The 19,415-nt window shown below is 38.0% G+C and overlaps 1 protein-coding gene across 8 annotated transcripts in view; it reads left to right on the forward strand.

Moving 5' to 3' along the window:
• The window catches only part of RIMS1 (regulating synaptic membrane exocytosis 1), a 354,590-nt gene that overhangs the window by 322,539 nt on the left and 12,636 nt on the right, over window positions 1-19,415 (forward strand). For all 8 annotated transcript variants that reach the window (XM_075498194.1, XM_075498193.1, XM_075498185.1 and 5 more), the window contains one exon: window positions 19,160-19,301. In XM_075498194.1, the coding sequence (XP_075354309.1) occupies window positions 19,160-19,301 (142 nt within the window). The remainder of the gene's footprint in view (window positions 1-19,159; window positions 19,302-19,415) is intronic.

A 19,415-nucleotide genomic window follows, 5' to 3' on the forward strand; every position in this document is an offset into this window, starting at 1 on the left:
CATTGACTGGGGAATCCAGGAGAAAAAGTGACAGAGAAGGTGACAGAGAAACTGTGGTGGGTTTGGGTAGCAGTTCACTGTTTTACTTTAACAGCACTTACATAGTTGAAAATACAGTTTTATTTATTTTTGTTCAGGCAGCATTTTTATGCTCCATGCCTGGGTACAGACCTTTACCCTATACTCTGCTTCAAGGGGATAGACATGTTTATTATGGCCAACTTGGGAACAATGGCAAGAAATTTGATGGGATCTCAAAGTTTCCCTTTTAGTCAAGGTTCAGGCTCTCCCGGTCTGCCTCATAGTAGTTTCTGGTCCAAAGTTTGCCCATGGCCAAAATCCAAGGTCCATTAAATTGTCTTGCATTTATTTTGGAGCATGTGTTTTTAAACATCTGACCGTGTTCCCCAGGTACTCAGAAGAGTGACTTTTCCCAGTAACCACCTCCAGATTGTAAGAGGCTACTCCAATACCACTTAAAGTTTACTGACTTCGGCATGGGGATCCTCTGAAGAGGGCAAAAAGCCCCTCTCCAGTCCTAGTCATTGTGGTCCAGAAACACATCTTCCTGTGCAAATGCTGGTGACTGAATATTTGACATCATGGATTGTTTCATTTATGTGGCACCATTCTGTTGCAAGTGGCAGCTCCTTTCATTGCTTTACTTGCTCTGGATCAAAAAAAAAAAAAAAAATCTGAGGCTGCATCTAGAAAGACTTGAGCACAAATGTTCCAGCCACTAATTCCCACTTATCCAGCTTTTCTCTTCAAGGAATCCCGTGTGCCCATGTCTCTCACATGCTTTTTCAATACACCTATATGATACAAGCTGTACTTCAGGTACAAGCTGAAGAGGGAGTGTGGGATAGAGAGCAGGAACCCTGCCAATGACAACTAGAGAGGCACCGTTCTTCAAAGAAGCAGACCAGGAGCTGTAATCACAAAGAGTGGATTAGTCTGAGCAAGTGTAGGTGTCCACAAAGTAGCTGTCAGTTCATCACTTCAGGTTTTCTTTCTAGCCAGCAGAGAGAAATGTACATTTCTGCACATGGCTTATCCATCCTCAAGTAAATATCTGAGATAGCAAAAATGAAGTGCACCCTAAAATGTCTGTTTCTCTCTATATGCTCTAAAAGGAGTCTGGCACGACTAGCTCCAGTACAGCATCTACAGATCTAAAGTTCAGGGAGCTAAGTCCTACTTAGCCTGTGCACAGCCCCCTTTCTTTCTGCTCCCAGCCCTTTCCTTGGTTCCCCCTCAAAGGCTGGCAGTAGCAAGGGCTTCATCTCCTGTAGCTGAATCCTGCAAGGTTTCCTGTTGCCCCTCTTGCACAGAGGAGAGGCACACAGCAGAGTGGCCTGGATAGAAGAGGTCTTACTTAAGAAATGACCCAACTGCTGAGCTACACAAAATAGACACTTTCTTGTTCTTGCAGCTTGGCACGCAATAAGCAAACTGTCACAGCACCAGGTTTGATCCTCATCTTGCTGCATGATAGCAAAGTTCAAATTACAAATTCAAGAGTGCCTTTGGCACACTTACAATGAAATTACCACTTTTTAAATAGGACGTGTTTTCATTGGACTGTCTTAAGTTTTCTGATGCTATTTTTGTAGGAGATCAGATAATGATCTTACTGAGACGGGGTAATTCTCTACTCATAAGCAGTTTCTCTCATTTGCTCTGCTGACTGCTCAGCATCCATAAGAGCAGCAGGATTTGGCTGCAGATGTAAAGTCAGAGTTTTCTAAGTCTCCATGTGAATGCTAATCAAGAATTACATCTATGTGTGTGTCTATTTTATATTTTTGTATTAATTGTTTGCATGAAGGGAGCCATTAATATGTTTCTGTAAAGGATAGTGAGATTGTCAGCCTCAGAAGAAAAGTACTGCCATGAAAAGCCTTTAAGAAGTCCATTGGTTAATTGTTTTAAATGTGATCAAATCAGAAGAAATAAGGAAAGGCAGTTTTATGTCTGATGATCTCCTTAAATATCTTACCTTTTCTGATAAGCAAATATCATAAAACTAACACTATGTAATTGGTATAAATCTTTCCAGTCAAACCAAAAATTGAATAACCGTGTAGATGGAAACGGCACAGTGAGTTGTAATTTTATTGTAACTCTGATTAGTTGCGCTCTCAGCACAACGGTCATTATCCAAGCCTTTCATACATTGTCATCAATCAAGCAGAATATGTAATAATAGCATTGTCCTGTGATACCTTATTTATGATGAAAATGTAAGTACTGTCACTAATAATTTTCTTTTTTTTAGTGTACCATTAACAAAAATATGACTTTTTTCTATTATGTGACACTGCCAGTTTCTACAAGCTGAATATGATAATGCTTTTCGTCTTCAAATGGCTATTGGAGAGCACAGCAAGCCGCAATGTGCTGTTATTCATCTAGTGCTGCCATGTGTTTGGTGCTGGTATAATGAGCAGTAAACATGCTATCTTAGTTTTATTCGGGGGGGGGGGGGTGGTGGTGGTGTAACTTTTACATGTTAATGCTTTTATTCATACTATGCTTTTTTACTATTGTATTAATTTTACTTTTCACATATAATTGCAAATAGTCTGTTGCTGAAAGAGCAAAAACATTTGGACAACGTGAAGGTTAGTTGAGTTAAAAGCAGGAAAGAGAAACAGTGAGGCAAATCGAATGTCCAGTTGGATCAATGATTGGTCCCAAAAGGATGGCTGAATGATGTCCGTTTAGGGTGACAGATATGACATCTCCTGACTTTCTTCTCATCTTTTTATCTGTGTTCATGTGGTACCCATGACTACCATATTGGCAGTACTTACGACAGAAGCCGTGTGCCATAGAGAAGTAAGATCATCAGTGTTTTGTAAAAGAACTGTGAATGAAATGAAGTTGCAAAATTGAGAAGTGAACCTTGATGCTTTGCATCGCAGCATTCCTTTCTCACTTGAAGACCCTCCTTCCTTCCCACAGGCATGCTAGTCAGCATGTTGCATACAGAGGTCATTTCTCTTTATGCATAAAAAAAATTCTCTTTGTTGGTGGGATATGCTTATTTTTAAGAAATCAATTGCTCTTGAGAGCTTGGTGCTGAAAAATCCCATTGATTTCAAGGCTTAAGAATTTGGTAACCCGATAAGACTGTTCTGTGGAATAAATGGATGACCTTTTGCAGATTGTTTTTTTCTGTTTGTTGTCCAAAATTTTCTATCCCATTCAGAGTTGCAATAGCAGTATAGCAATCATTTGGCAGTCCCAAGTGGAGCAAGAACTGCTATAGCTACTATGTAAACATGTACTGTTGAACTTCGCTTTGTAGTGCAATTTATTTTATGCGCTCTTAATTTATGTTCTGACTTCTATAGTTCATGTCAGACCTCTTTAATAGTAGCAATGGTTCTTTGTTCTTTGCATTTTTGGCAGTCAGAGACCTTAAAGCATTCTACGAAAGAACAGTAAGTGCCATTGTCCCATTTTATTGAGGAGCAGACTCCAGGACTGGAAGTGACCTACTGAAAATCTCACAGTCTGCAGAAGAGCCAAGACTTCCTAAAAACTTATGACTGTAATTACCACATTAAAAAATATTTGTGAGTGTTTACAGTACCTAGGAGCATGTTATAAGAGATGTAGTAATCTCATTGAAATGGTGCTGGAAAAGAAACAACCCGGAGTGCCCAGAGAGTATGCATGTATGTGTGTGAGCATGTGTGTGTAATCTTTAGTTAGGGGTATTGTTTTAAGCAAAGATTCAAGTCTAAATATAAGGTCCCATGTCTAAATATAACTACATATTAATCATGTTTAATAATGTTTACAATACAAACTAGGACAGTGTTAGCTTTCTTGAAATGGGAATCTATGGCTGAAATCAATATAACGTTTGAGCCCTACAACATGTTATAATAGGACTCACCTCTGTGCTGCTGGGCTATCATGTGGGTCGTGCATACAATCATCCTTGGCTTCATTTAGCATCTTCATTTCTTGAATCCTTCTAGTAAGAATGTTTCTATTTGGGGGATTTCAAATCTACCAGGAAGGGCTTGCTTTAAAGGGTAATACAATAGATTATTCTCTTAGCTAAATGAGCAAGTAGTGGTACCTGATTACTTGACATATTTTAGTGTTATTATTATAAAAGATATGTTGACCACAAGCTGAGTCAGGACTTCACTGCAAGAAGATCCCTAAAATCTTTTAATCTGGTGAATTTAGTTGAACTGTGAAGAAATGCATAAAATATGTGAACAGCTCATTAACTAAATTAAAATAATTACAAATAGATTCATCCATCACTGGATAGCCTTGAAAATGTGTATGTTTATATTCACATCCTGCTGACCATTCTTTCAGCTCATGTTTTGTACTTCGGGACATAGCATGGTGACATTTGTTATCTTACTTGATGGCACAGTGCTGAACTTTCTGTAACAAGATCTTTTCATGCAGATTGCTAGTTTTTCTATCAAAATAATAGCTTATCACTGTCATAAGTTATCTTTACAAAATACCTGAAAATACTGTGGTTACCTGCCTTGCTGTATAGGAAGATGGGAGAGGAATGAATAGGAAGAGATCACTTAAGTGTACAACAAATGTTCTCCTTTCCCTTTGTAATTCTGAAGAAAAGCAGACCAGAATTTCACCCTGATTCTGGGTTGGTGCTTTATTTTTTATTGTGTCGTTGGGATGAATAGAACAGAAAATATTATAAACTCATGGATTGTGAGTTATACTAAAAACATAATATTATTTCATATAAATCATATCTTAGTAGCTAGGTAATTGTAATTATTTCAGATTTTCAGGCAGCATTGTGCTGGAACAGGGTTTTATGGGAAAGTTGACTTTGGTTTCTAAAGTATATTATTTTCCTCACTGTTGAAATACTGTAATATTGTCACATTACAAATATATTGAAAGTTTTATTTAAAAATGATGCATTAAGTATCCAGATGAGGGTGAGGTCCAGTCCTATGTATGTTTCACAGGGAATAGTCCCATGGAGATCTACACATGATGAACTTAGACCTTGGTGAAAATTCTGCATGCTTTTGTGAATAAGTATGTAAGACATAAATGTGAATGACTGTGTAAGACATTAAAAACCACTTCTTCCAGATATAGAGGAAAAGGAAATCTTCAATAGGACCGTGTACTTTGGATTTGTTTTAAATTACCCATGCGTTTATGTTTAGTTTTATATAGTCAATGAGCCTGTGTAGCCCAAAGTTCCTCTGAATATGACAAAAAGGTGTATAGAAAAGTTAAGGCCTTCGAAAAAGCTTGGTTCTTCATTGTGCATCTTCCTCTTTCCCAACTTGGCATACACATAATGCAGTCTTCAGAGAAAGACCACCGCTGGACAATGGTGTCCAATCAAGGGTTAGAAAGATTGCTTTTACTTAAAAATCTCTGTGGAAGAAAACATAAATTATTCTAAGAACTTTTCTGCCTATATATGGGAAGTTCTTGACTTGAGAGAAATGCCTTCAATTTTCCTCAAGAATACATTCTTTTTGTTCAAAATTAAATACATGTATTTAATGCTGAGGAAAAAAGGAGTTATTGTGAATATATATTCTTTTGGAAACTGTATGCAATCAGGCATATTGTATGAAAGAATTATAAAGTAAAATAATTTTTAGATTTGAGTCATCTTTCGGTGACATTGGCTCCTGTTGCCACTGAAATGCACATCAAAACTCACTTCAAAAGAAACTGGAGATTGCCTTCATTACATATCTTCAGTACTGCATCACTAATGGATAAGGTATATCCTGTGATTGCAGTCTCTTTTTAAAAAATATCCTCTTTCTAATACCTGGCATGCTAGTTTTGATATTTTTTGTAGTTAAAGATGGTATATTTAATAACATATAATCATTATTATTTAAAGGCTCTGAAATAGTTATTATACTATGTATGTTACTTAAGCTTATTGAAAGTCACTTCTATATTGGTTCTTATTCTGGCAGTAGCTATATCATTTAACTTATCAAGGAGCTTCCCAAACTTTTTCTTTTGTGATATTTGCATGCTCCTGACGTCATCTTTCATTATGATTTTATTAGAAGTTACCTGCCAATTAGCTAGTTTTGTTACGTCCAGCCAATCTTTACTTATTTAGGAAGGTAGTAATATCGTTTTTATATAAATGAGCCAGGGTTTATGCACATTTTATTGTTTCTTGTTTTATCTCCAATATTCCGTCATGTTAGATTCTGTTGTACGCATGGAGTTTTAAAATCCGGTATATTATAGAGGCTATAATAACAAAATTGCATGTTTCTTTAAAGAGTATTTCATAATGACAGAGCAAGATCGTGTTTTGATCTTAAGTTTTACCTTATGTGGTTTTGATTCATATTGTATATGGCAATCTTTTTTTCTGAGCGTATATTGTGTTTAATCCTTATTTTGACGATGTCTTACCTGCGTAGAATTTACCTGTCTTATTTTTGACTACTATTTAACTGTCCATTGCTATTTTTGTAGCAGCCTGTACTCAATAACAGCTAACCTCTCACAGTGTGAACACACCCTAAAAGCAGCACTCTCATTAATGATCATAGTAATCCTGAGCAGCAAATAGAGCTTTATCTGTCAGTTCCAAGAAAAAATACTATCTGAAATAATTTGTGTAATATACAGATAATAAGAGATTAGCGCATATGTTCCAACAAGCCTGACCTTCAAACCATTAGCTCTGCAAGATTCAAGCACCATGGTGTAATCCTGCTATGAAAGGCAAGTTTGTTTTACTTTTGTATTTTATGATCTTCATCCATCAGCTAATATATATTGAAATCCCTGGAAAGATGTAGTACTGCTTGGCTTGAGTTATTCTATGCTAAGATAGAGACAAAAATGACTGTAAAAGGCAAGTTTCTATTTAACCAATAGTAAGCCTAGGAACATGAAAATAAGGTTTGTTTATTATATTTTAATTTTGTGCCGTGTACTTGGGGGACCCATCTTTCTATCTGCTATCTGCAAGTAAATTCAGATTTTGAAATCTGTGGTTCAGACTGGCTGATTGATTATTGTAGATTTTCATGTTTGTTTCTATGATGTGGCTTTCAAAGTTTCCCTTCATACCGAGCTGTCTGATTTTCTGCTGCCCTTTCTCATTTTCTTCGGTCCTGAAGTTCATGTGCAATTTTTGTTTTCCAGTTTCTTTTAAAATGATTTTCATCTCTTCATCTGTGATAGGTTTGTCAGTGCCCTCTATATCAAAATGACAAGAAAATTTAATGCTAATCTTAGCCTTTGCTTTTGGATAATATAGAAAGAGGAAAATGACCTGTTAAGTAGTTTGGAAGTATTGGAATTAGCTTCATATTGTACTGTAATGTCCGTTATTAAGATACGTGGAGCAACATTTGCAGATATTGTATTATTTCAAGAAAAGTGCATTCAATCATTGAACTTATTAATAGGCCTGCTCCGTTGCATTAAAAATTGTAGTTAAGTAACCCTGTTTTAGATGGCATAGCAGTTTGGAAGTGTTTTCACTTCAGAAATAACTAGAAATTTGGGGGGGGGAGGTTTTTTTTCTATAGAGATAGGCAGTATTAGCACCGTTTCATTTTCTTTTTCCATCTCATCCTGCCTTGTGTTTGAAAGGGCTTTAAAATTTGGTAAACACTTGCCGTCTGCTTAGATATATTGGCTGTAATTCAGATGCTCTCAAATATTCATTTATAATATATGGCTAATTCTCCCTTGCGCTTACATTTTTTGTAGCTTTTAATCATGTTTGTAACGGATTAATTATATGAAAAATCTATTCTCGCTCAAGCGAACAGTTGCAATAAAGACGTCTTGCTTTGTAATGAAAAGTTAGCATAATTTACCAGAGAAAACAAAGAAAACTCTTCCTGCATTGGTACCCTTTCTGCCTGGTGTCTGTTGACCGTTGTCTCGTCTCCTTTGCCTTTGAGAAAGGCAAAGCCTTTCTAAGCAAGGTTTGCAACCCAGAAAGGAGTGCTGAGGAGAATGAGAAATGGGCAGACCTGTAAAAGTAACCTGGATTCATTTTTAATGGCAAAAGGCAAGGTGTTACGGAAAACCCTGCTCACTCCCATCTCTCTCTACCTTGCACAGTAATCAAAGCAATACCGATGCTGTGACAAATTTTTGTGCTGGTGTCTGTCTGCAGCACAGTTGAAACTTTATGTCTTGTCAGTAGAGTTTTCCTCAGTGCATATTTGATAATGGACATGAACCAGCAATATTGGATGCAAACCTTACGATTTTGTAGCAGAGTTATGCCAGAGCATTCATTTGGGCAGTTTGGCTGAACAATCTGTTTCTAAACTGAGTCTTCGTGTACAGTTGTCCACTTTCAATAATATAAACACAAAGGGAGCAATTATATCTTACAGTTATGCGGTGTTTATCTAGCACAGAGCCACTGTCCAAGTCCGTAGGTGTTTTTACATACTGACTGCTGTAACTAATGTCAACCAGTTTGAACGCAATGCCGCAAACAGCTATTTTAAGACGGAAACATTCAGCAACTGTCTCACTCACTACTTACCTGTCTTAACTACTATGGATAAAAACCTGATTAAAAAGATAAATTTCGCACCAGGACTGTCATTAAGTGGATTTGAACTGACCAAAAGAAGGAGCCTCTCCTGAGTTTTTAGCCTCTCTTCTGGCAGCTGTTATCTGGGCTGACCTCAAAGGTGAGAGGGGTAGGTACTTATGTCATCGCAACACATCTGGCTTGGGACTTTATATAGTCACATTTAAAACTGCATTCAAAAGTGATGCAAAAGAAATTCAAAAGCAGAGTAAACCTTAACATAGGTGCTTTGGCTCAAGGAGAGCACAGCTGCATTTTACTGTAGCTGAAACTTCAGTGGGATCACTGATGGTGATACAAGGTACAGCAGTGCTAACAAGGTTGTAAAAACAACATGCAAATTTGTGTTTAGGAATGTAGAAAGTTTAAATGAAAGTTTGTTTTAGGGTGTGGTACTTTGGAGGCTGCCCAGAAAAATTTATTCTGTAGAGTGTCCAAGGCTAATATTTCAGGAGGCAGATGAGCTTGAATTCGCTCTTCCTGCAGTGGTGGAGGAACAAGCCAAGCTTTTGGTCAGCCTTTCTGTTACAGATCCAGAAGAGCAGGTCAAACAATTGTAATCCTGGAAAGGCCTTTTGGTCATACAAATAAGAAATATAAGGACTGATTTTTCCTGGGACTAGGAGAAGGAGCGTAAAGGAGGAAAGGCTGTGACTGAAGTGGGGGCTTTCTAGGAGCCTATGGCATGAAAGCCTTCCCTCTACGGGTTTTTTATTTAAACTTTAAACCTCTGTTGAGTTTCCCAGAGCAAGAGGCTGAGTGGGAGGGAACTTCTGTACACTTGACATAAGTGCAGCGCTTTGTGTAAAACTGCTCAACATGGCAGCCTGGTCTCGGAGCCTTTGCCGTGCCCATGCTGAAGGCATGTCTCGGGAGAGTGACATGCCCACATTAGCAGCTACCAACGTCAGCATTTCATTCCTACCATGGCATTGTACTGATCTTTGGAAGATAAATCTTGCCATTTAATTGTATTTTGCTTTTTAAAATTTTTTAACATATATCACAAGAGCATTGCATACCATACGACTACATATTTTTCAGAAAGGTGGTAAGCCACCCTCTCTGTGGTGTTCTGAGCATCATTTCTAAATGCGTACTGCAGAGCAGGAAGATACAAATTACTTCAGCCATTGCACTATGTAGGAAATCTGTGCCTATGCAATGAAAATAGGTGGACGTTTCTGCATAGGTGTGACATGAGATATATTGCATCCCTACTGTGGAGGATTTTGAATTTGGTAGTCACCTATACAGTATTTGCAATCGTAAGTCCTGTTATATGTTTATTAACCCAAATGCACAATATGATTTGTGGCATTTTTCTCATTAATCATTTTATGATACTTTAAATAATCAGAACTTCATCATGACTTGAAGATCCACTGGAGAGAAATTTATTGCATGCTTGTTTTTCATTTCTTTCCTATTATAATTATTTTTGAAATAGTTTTCTTCTTTTTGCTTGACAAATGCTGAGTCATTTCCTTTCTCCTTTCTGTCTTTAATCAACCTGATATCCAAATTCACTATGTACATTAGGTTGGGTACCTCTTTTCTTTGTAGAAGAGAGTGAAAGAAAGCACATCAGTCCCTACAATGCTTGAATGCCAAGTTGATAAAGGTGTGTTAAATTAATTGATTCTTAACCAATTGCAAGAGGAAAGCATATTACATTTTTGGAATAGAGTATCAGAAAAATGGAACAATTTGACATGGAAACAACCATATGGCAAAGTCTGTTTCCTCAAAATGAAGTTCAAAGATGAAAGGAGTAATTCAGTAATGAAGTTCTGTTCTCAAAATGCACATGGGCACTTAGGAGGCAGTGAAACTTTAACTCTGGGATGCTCAAGTCCCTCTAAGACAGTAGCATCATTAAGACTTTTCTGTAGTGTAACTGTAATTTAGTATTTAATGCTAATTTGATGCTTTCTCAGCTTTGCAATCTTTCAGGTGGTTTTGTACCAAAATTCATGCAGAATGAGTCAAAATCACCAGGCTAGAGAAATGTGTTTCTGGGTTTCTCTGACTCTCCTCATCCAGTTCTGAAGAGCAGCCTTAAAAAAAATGCATCAAACAAGGTTGCCAAGAATATTTTGTGCTCTTCTCTACTTGCACATCACTAGAAAATACACTGCTGACTGAATTTTTTAACCTTTCAGCAATATATTATGAAGTGCTAGCTGGCAGGTAGTTCAGTACTTTTTCACTGCAAGGCCCTATAATGTAATCACAGTTGTAAAAGGAACTTGTGAGTGAAGCAACTTGATCATTCCTCACAGTGCTGCAGTGCCAAGTGGTTACAGAACAAGGGAGAGGCAACGCCAGGACCCCAGAGATTTATTCTACCCAGAAACAGCACGAGATATTTAAACAAAGGTGAAGCTGCTTTAGGTGCTGGCTGCTTGCTAAGGATTATATCATAGCCGATGTTTAATTTTGCTTAAACCAGAGGTAAGCCTGTATTTTCTGTGTGTTACTGTGATAAGCCTACGTATTAGTCTGATTTAGCAGTGTGTGTTAGTCTGGGGCTATAACTTTGCAATGCTACAGTCACTACAGAAAAACCTGTGTCAGTGTGATACTCCCTTGGTCTGATACACTAGAAATTATCTCTAAAGGCAGGTTAGTAACGTTTTTAAAGGGAAATGTAATACCCACCTGGAGGTGCTGGCAGTTGTGGCATAAAACTTGAAGGGCTTGAAAGTTGCATTCCGAACAAATCGAACTACAGAAAAGGTACAGAATATTCAGATCAATCAACAGGATGCTAATTGTTGTGAGAAAAAGGAGAGGACTCTTTCTGAAGCTGTAACATCTCCTGATTAGTATGCTGTGCCGTTAAATTAGGGATGAGTTATTATTCAGAAACTTTTCAACTGTACAAAAAGGCATGTAACATCTTTTTCCTAGAAGATGCTTTGGCACCAGTGGTTTTGACAGTGTTTCACTTTACAGGTTTTATGGAAATTATTAAAAGAATTAGACTTTGGGTTGCCATTATGTACATCACATAGTTCTCAGGAAATTTTTTGAGGACACATAGCAATCGTAAGTTTTTTTTTTTAGTGATGTCTTATAAATTGTCCTATTGGTGATATCATCTTGTAAAACACTGTGTTTTAGTAATCATACTGTCCTTTTGTGTTTTAATAATAAATATTGAAGTATTTGTAATTGTGAAGACTCTTATTTTAAAAAGTCTCAAATTTACTAAAATTGTAATGGCTGCCTATACCAAAAAGACTTCATGCAGTTACTTAAATATGTTTAAATTCTTAAAGAAATAAAATGTTGGTTTAGTTTATCTGAAGAATCTCTTCTGCTTTCTTCTGCATTACAATTTTGTTTTCCCCTCCTGTATTAACTGGCAGCTGTGTCCCAGCACCCTTTCAGTGGCCAGATGTTATCTCTATACCATATGTCAGTTCTCTTCTAAGGGTTGGCTGGTAATAAACAACATTGTAATATAATGCTGTGTTTTGGTGTAAAAATGTTACTGTTGAAGTGCAAACAGCTCTTCTGAGCTTCTTATTCATTCCGTCTCGCTTTCTCCTCCAGTCTAACAAAGCCAAGAGTATATGAGAAAATAAGTGCTTGAAATTTTATAAACTGTTTATATAGTAAATAATTTGTTGGAAACATGCCTTTGTTGTGTTACTAATTGAATTTCACTGAAATAGGCTTTAAGAGTTGAAAAACTAAGCATGTATACCTATTAGCAGTTTCATTTACATATTCTGCTTTTATATAGCTCTTTGCATATATGTGAACAAGGTAATTAAGGTGCTGTTATTTCATATGTTTATAAAGAGTGTTTAGTGCAATCCCAGCAGTAAAAACTCGCTACCATATATCATCACTGATTGCCTCATTTTGGCTGACAGACAGCGGTTCATTTCACTTCATTGCAAGTATGTGGACAAAACTATTAATTTAAAAAGCTTTGGACAAAAAATACCAGTAATTTAAGAAGCCATAACTGAACTTCTTCTGACCAGATATCCTTGGTTTTCCTTAAGATACATGTGTTCTGGTTAGACACAGGTTTTCTTCCCTGACGTGGGAATATCATACGTATCAGGATAATCACACAAAACCACATGCTTGTTTTTACTTTTTTCCAGCAAATATGCCTAAGACCATCTTTTCTTAAGGAGGCAAGATTTGTAAAAGCAGTTGCTTAAAGTTTTGAGGCCATTGTCAGGTAATAAATAATGGCCTGATTTTCAAGTTCTTGTTTACTTTTGTTTTGAGCGTGGACCTTAAGCAGTTCTTGTCATTTGTTCTCAAAGTACTACTTCAGCTTTGCAGAAGTCAATAGGACCTGTTGGATAAGTAAAGTTACTTTCCTTTGAAATCTAAGTGCAAACTGTTAAGAGTCTGAGTTTGCAAGTTTGCTTTTCAACGAATAACAGAGTCAAAAGCTGAGGTTCTGCAGTACACTGGCTAAAGTGCCATCAAAGCATTAATATAACCGTTAACAGCATTTCAGTGAAGCCTCCGTTTGTTAGGATTGGAGCTTTTTGTTCCTTTGTCTCTAACTGTGTGAGATAAAAAATACCATGTATATTAATGGACTAATTGCACTATCTGTTTTGTGTTATCTGAAAATATTTATTGGGAATGAAATTGGTTTACCAGCTGAATGTGTGAATTTATAAATGTAGTTATGAGATACCGTTTTTTCCTAACTCCTGAAAAAAATACATCTTGATAGATTATCCAACCTGAAAAGGGGAATATTCTTTCTAGAAGGTTTTGTTATTTATAATAGTATAAATGTTGTTTGTGGATTTGTTTTAATAAATAGAAATGGGAAAAAGTACATGATATTTTATATTTGGATTTTAAACCTCGGGATCTAATACAACAGAATATAAACAGAGTTCTCCTTTCTTTGAATATATTGTGTGATAGTTGGAGGAAACATTTAAAAGACCATTACTGCAATATTTCAGGTGTCTTTTTATAAACAGCAGTATATATTCAGGAGAATATAGCAGAATACACAAAATAGAAAATACAGGGGAGTGTTGCAGGATATAAAGTTTAGGAAAAAATTGTATTTAAATGTCATAGTTTTTACTGTTTATCTTCTGTCCATAGTCACTGTGCACTTTCAGTCTTTGAGATCAATCTGCTGCTGGGTTCATCTGAGAGATGTACACATGTAAAAGAACAAATGCTGTTTGAATTATTTCTTCTTTTCTTTCTCTGTTTTAGGACTATAATCCAAGGGGCACTTTGTCAATTCATGTGTAAATATATTTTGTTGTTGTTTAAAAATGCTACATGCAGAGTGGGATGCTGCAGAACTTGTAAGTCGGCAGGTCTCCAAGCAGCCAAATTTGAGGTTGTAAAATCAGTAACACATCAGAAAGGACCAGAAGGAAATGTGCCCCTTGGCTTTTCTTTTTATAGTCCTTTGAATTGAGGATGACCCTTACTATTCCAGCTGGCATAATCTTGGTGTCTCGCACAGTCAGTGTGCAAACCAACCATATGGTCACAGTCCTGCCAGGTTTCACTCAGAGCTGGCTTGGAGCTGTAGTCCTTTTAGGCTTTCTTTGGATGCATGAGCATGCTCGATACCGTGAACAATTTGCCCTCAAGTCATGTGATGACATTGAGTATTAGTACCCTTCTTGTTATGCCTTTCATTAGTGGATTTAGCAGTGGTGTATGCTGTGTTCTCTGGAGCGTTCTTTTGAACCAGTCACAAATTTGCCATGCCACATACCCAGGTGATGCGTGTGTGTAAATTTGCTTCTTTTTTTGGTGCTAACCAACCAGTTGCCCTCAGGTATGATTCTGGGCAATACTTGCTCAAGGCACCTCTCCCTATAGGCAGTACGTAGAAGACCATGTCAGGATTGTCTTCTTCTGCCCTATAGAGGTCTCTAACACTGTCCTATTGACTAAGTCGCCAATCTTGTGTCCTTGCATGTTTTTATATGTCCCCTAGCCTTGTCCCGTGGCGTGTAATACACACCTTGGCATCACAGGATAAAAGCTTTACACCAGCAGGCCATGGCACAGCCCCTCCTGTTATTTCAGACTTACTATACTGAAACAAGAGCAAAATGTAGTAACTGCCTCCAGGCACCACGTGGAGCCCAGAGGAAAAGCCAGGCCAATGGTGATGCCATGTGCCGTCATGCCTTTGCTAAGGGCAGTCATGGATCCAAGTCATTTTGGGCCGTTTGTCCTGGCATTGTGCTGTCTGAATTGGATGGCTTTAGAAACATAAAGCTAGCCTTGAGGGATCTCTAGTAGGCCATCTTAATTCTATGGGTACTATCACTGACCCTTTCTCGCTAATATAATAATCTTGTCCATAACTTTTTGCTCCTGCCTGCTACACTTGAAGGTGATTAGGAAGTACAGAAATTGGAACACATCAATTGCACTGGTATTTTGTGCAAATGTAAGATAGTGCATACACTAACAAGCTTGCTTTTTGCTCTTCGTCATTACTTAGATCAGGATCTCCATTAATTTATTTCTGTTTGAGAAAACCAAAATCAGGGACCAGGTTCTTGTCAGACTAAAAAGGAATCACTATAGGCTATATTTATAATAGGTAGACTGAAATAGCACATTGCACACATTCATCAGTGTGTTGTAGCAGGGGTGCTACAACAAGGCTGCTGCTGAATTGCAAAATGCTTACAAGCTTTTGTAGCTGCAGATGGCTGCTTTACGATCCTTTTGCATCAGTTATTAAATCTGCAAAAATGTTCATCACAATTGCTCTGTAATAGTTTTTCTCTAGCTTAAACTCTGTTAAACTGTGTGTTTAGACGCAATTTATGCACATCAATCTGCACTTCTGCACACAGAAAGCCTTACACAATTGACACAGCAGACAGAAGTGTACCGATCATTTTGGAGTAAATTTTGCCCCTAAATGGTATTCAGTATAGAGCCAGTTTATCTTCAGTCTGCACGTTGAATATAATGTAATTTACACAGTGCAGGCAAATAACTGGAGCATATTATAAAATTTAATTGTACATATCAAACTAATAAAAATCAGGAGCAGGACCAAGCATTCTCCCATAGATACCCAGACAAGAGTAGAAAATCTTCTCAATATATCATAGCATAGATATTGAACTTAAATATTTTATGAACTTGTACGGTTTGTATAAAGACAGAGTTCCAAAGATATATGCAGAACTGCTAGATTACAAGTAATACGAGATGAAAATGAAAGTTTAAAAAAAACACATTATCAAGAGCAGGAGAAACACTGGTAGTTGTTCGGATCCCATATTTCATTGTGCAGTCAAAGCAGGACTGGAAGTTGTACCCCAGAGTGACTTCACATTACCGGGGCGCTTCTAGAAATAACCGCAGTTCCCAACTCAGCTGTGTGCTAACCACCTCCCTCCCTTGCAGAACAGGGTTTTGCTGAGAAGTTTACAGGAGTACACCAACAAGATAAAATGTTCTCATTACTTTTTGTGCTATAAGTGGATGAAAAAAATATGATATGCATAACTGACCAACATTGAAACTTCCAAAACTTGTGCAATGTGTGTTTTGGTTCTTAGTCATGGGCAAAAGCAATTCCCTTTATGCCATAAAATTCTTGATGTATTTTACTATTCTGTCTTGGGTTACTTTTATGTTACATTTCTGATTGTACTGCAAGATATTAAGACTGAGGTTATAAAATGGAATATGCAGGAGGACTCTAGTTTTCCCAGGAAACATTGTGGATATTAGTAGCAGTTACAAGAGAAGGCAAAAGATTTTTTTTTAATCTACAACCTGAAAAAAAATGTTGACGAGAAAAAAAAGAAGTGGAATCCAGCACAGTAAGACAGAAAGCAGTGACTTAAAGAGTATTCGGAAAAAGACAATCTGGTATTTGCAGCACAGTGAGACAAGGTTGTGGACTTGCTTATGGCCATGCACGAGGATTCCTATGTCATGGTCTGTGCATTTAAAATCTATGGGGCAAAGAAGTATGTTCAAGCAGCAATATGGGTGTTATCCATGATAATATAAAATTACTCTTTCAAAAAAAAGGCTTGCTTTTTCAATCTCTGCTGTGGCTCAAAGCTAAAATACTAATTTCTGTAATTTAGTCAATGGATTCTTTTACAGTTATTATTCCTATGAATATGTTCTTCCTTATGCTTTCCCAACAGCCTGGCTCTAATCCCTAAGTTTCAGCACCCACCATGTTGTCCAGGTGGTCCAGAGCAACATCTCTTTCCCAATTTGTGCCAAGGTCATGATGATCTTGTAGCTACCTTTAGTGTCTCTTCTCTCCCATTTCCTGAGCCGTGAATACTCACAGGCGACCCTATTCAGCTGCCCACATTTCAGGTTCTGCCATATTATATCCTTCCAGTCATGCTGCCTGATCTGGCTGGCTCCAGAAAAGAAGGCAGGGGATAAACCCCATAATCTCACCTGCTTTGTAGGAGCAGATGGAAACAGAGGCACTTTCAGACAGGTCCCAGCAAGAGAGAGAGGCACAAAACAACATGGGCAGCGAATGCATAGCTACTGAAAATGTGAGAATCCTGCTTTTGCGTAGGGCTCTACATGTGCGTTATACTGCCTGGGCTGCCTTTTGATTCATTTTTGATGCTCAACTTACCTTTCAGCATTGATATGCTGGACACACCATCTATTTTTAAAGATAAAGCTCAGGTCCAAAATGTAGCATTTGATTTTCTACATACAGGAGTCACTGAAGTTCCAGCAAATACCTTCCATAGCCACCCGCACTGTCTAAGAGTGGAGCCTGGTCTGCCTGGTGTACCTTGTCTAGCCTAGTCTACCTCATGTTTAGCAGCACCGAATAATGTGTTTTCAGCTGACCCAGGACCGGGAATTTGGATGAGTTGCAGTGGCCCACAGCAAAACCTCAGAGCTGTTGGCCTCAGAAGAGAGTAAAGGATCTGTGGAAGTAGCTGATTTCTTCCACTCAGAGGCATTTGTTTCTCTGCTTCTGGGTGGCTATAGATAAACAACCCCTGGTCCAGAGGCTTAAAAGGAAAACCACAGCCCCTTTTGCTGTGGCACTGTCTCTTCTTAGGCCACTATACGAATTATTTCTGGTTTTGCTTTAGCCATGTTTTCTGTCTGTCTGCTAGCTCCAAAGAGGTTACTGTGATAACCCCGGGAGAGGGGGAACTGCTCTCCTGTGTGATTTCTCCCTGCCCTCCACCAGCTCTGCAGACCCAAAGAGCAAGGGCCAGCTATTCTCACCAGCACGTTTAATCACCCTGAGCAATGGGCAGGCCATGCAGGGGATACCAAATCCATAGCTTTTATGTGAAGAGAGGTCAAGATCTGTCAGCTTCAAACATCAACCTCATCCATGTGAAGCAGGAAGGTGAAAAAATTTTCAGAGCAATTCAGTCTCCACGGCAGGTGGAGGTGGAAGAAACATTTACTTTTTCAGATGCTCCCCTGAGCAAACTGTGAAAAGGAAGCGGAGACTTTGCGGAGAGCAAATGAAGGAGCACTGAAATGAAGGGGAAAATGCAGGAGAATGTTTTTGCATGCGCTTACGTGAAACTTTATAAAATCTATTACTTCCTGAGAGAAAGTAATATTACCCATTGACTGACAGGCTGAACTAAATGAAAACAAACAGGACACTGAGTTTGAAGTCAACACACGCTATTACATCACTAGAGACTTTGGTGGAAGTATTTCACTTAAAGGTCCTTGAGAATGAGTATTGTCATTTAGAAGCATGATTTCTGCCATACAACAGCAGAATTCATTGTAGATCAGCCATTGCACCTTGAGCCTGTAACCACCCCTGTAAAGGACTGGAAGCTCTCCTTGCTCAAGGGTAACATGAAACCTTCCAGGTGGAACTCAAATTGCATTTTAAAGAATGTGTGATGGAAGCTTTTCCAAATGGATCAAGTCTTTAAACAATTTCACAAGATCTACATTACTCTCCAGTGTTCAGTTGCAAGCCTAGACTCTGTGAAGTCCATCATCTTCCACATGGATTCTCCAAAGAGTTAATTCTACTTAGGAAGTGCTGACATGAGAAGTTATGTAAAACTCATTGTTTACTTTGAAGAATTTCTGTGGTGAAAAGTAAGATTTTTCTGGGTCAAAACACATTATTATATTTTTGATACTAAGTAGTTTCGTACTTAACATTTTTCTGTTGAATGCATGAAGGGTTTTTTTCCCTCTTTTTTCCTGTGAGAGCTGTAACTTCTTTTGTAGTTACCCAACCTAACTAACAAGGTGGCTAGAGACACCTTATGGAGTGTATGGTTAGCAGACACTATCACAGTCATCCTGTCTACATTCTGACTGTATAAAGGTTATTTTAATAAGACACTTGATTTCTAAAAGTTTGCCCTAGGCTGCAGCCCTTTTAAAGAGAAGTCTTCACCTGTTTGCAGCTGAAGAAGATAGATTCCTTCTTCGATCAGAATAGTCTTTTTGTATTATTAAATAGTAACGGTCAAGTCAGATCACTTGTTGGGGGAAAACTGCAAGGAAAGGCTTTGCTCTAAGTTGTTATTCTAACTATCACTTCTTTTTCTCTGCTTTCAGAGGCTGGCAACAAGAAGCTAAAGAGCACGATACAGAGGAGCACAGAGACAGGAATGGCAGCAGAGATGAGAAGTCGTATGGTTCGACAGCCAAGTCGGGAATCCACTGATGGCAGCATAAATAGTTATAGCTCCGAGGGCAAGTAAGTGGCATTAAAAACATCAGTAATGTAGGAGAAGTTTCTTGTCTTTCTAAGAAAACGGGATGTGAACAGAGGTCCCAGGTCTGGCTGAAGGGGATAGCTCTGTGTACAGAT

Source organism: Mycteria americana, chromosome 3 (assembly GCF_035582795.1).
Source record: "Mycteria americana isolate JAX WOST 10 ecotype Jacksonville Zoo and Gardens chromosome 3, USCA_MyAme_1.0, whole genome shotgun sequence".
Lineage (NCBI taxonomy): Eukaryota > Metazoa > Chordata > Aves > Ciconiiformes > Ciconiidae > Mycteria > Mycteria americana.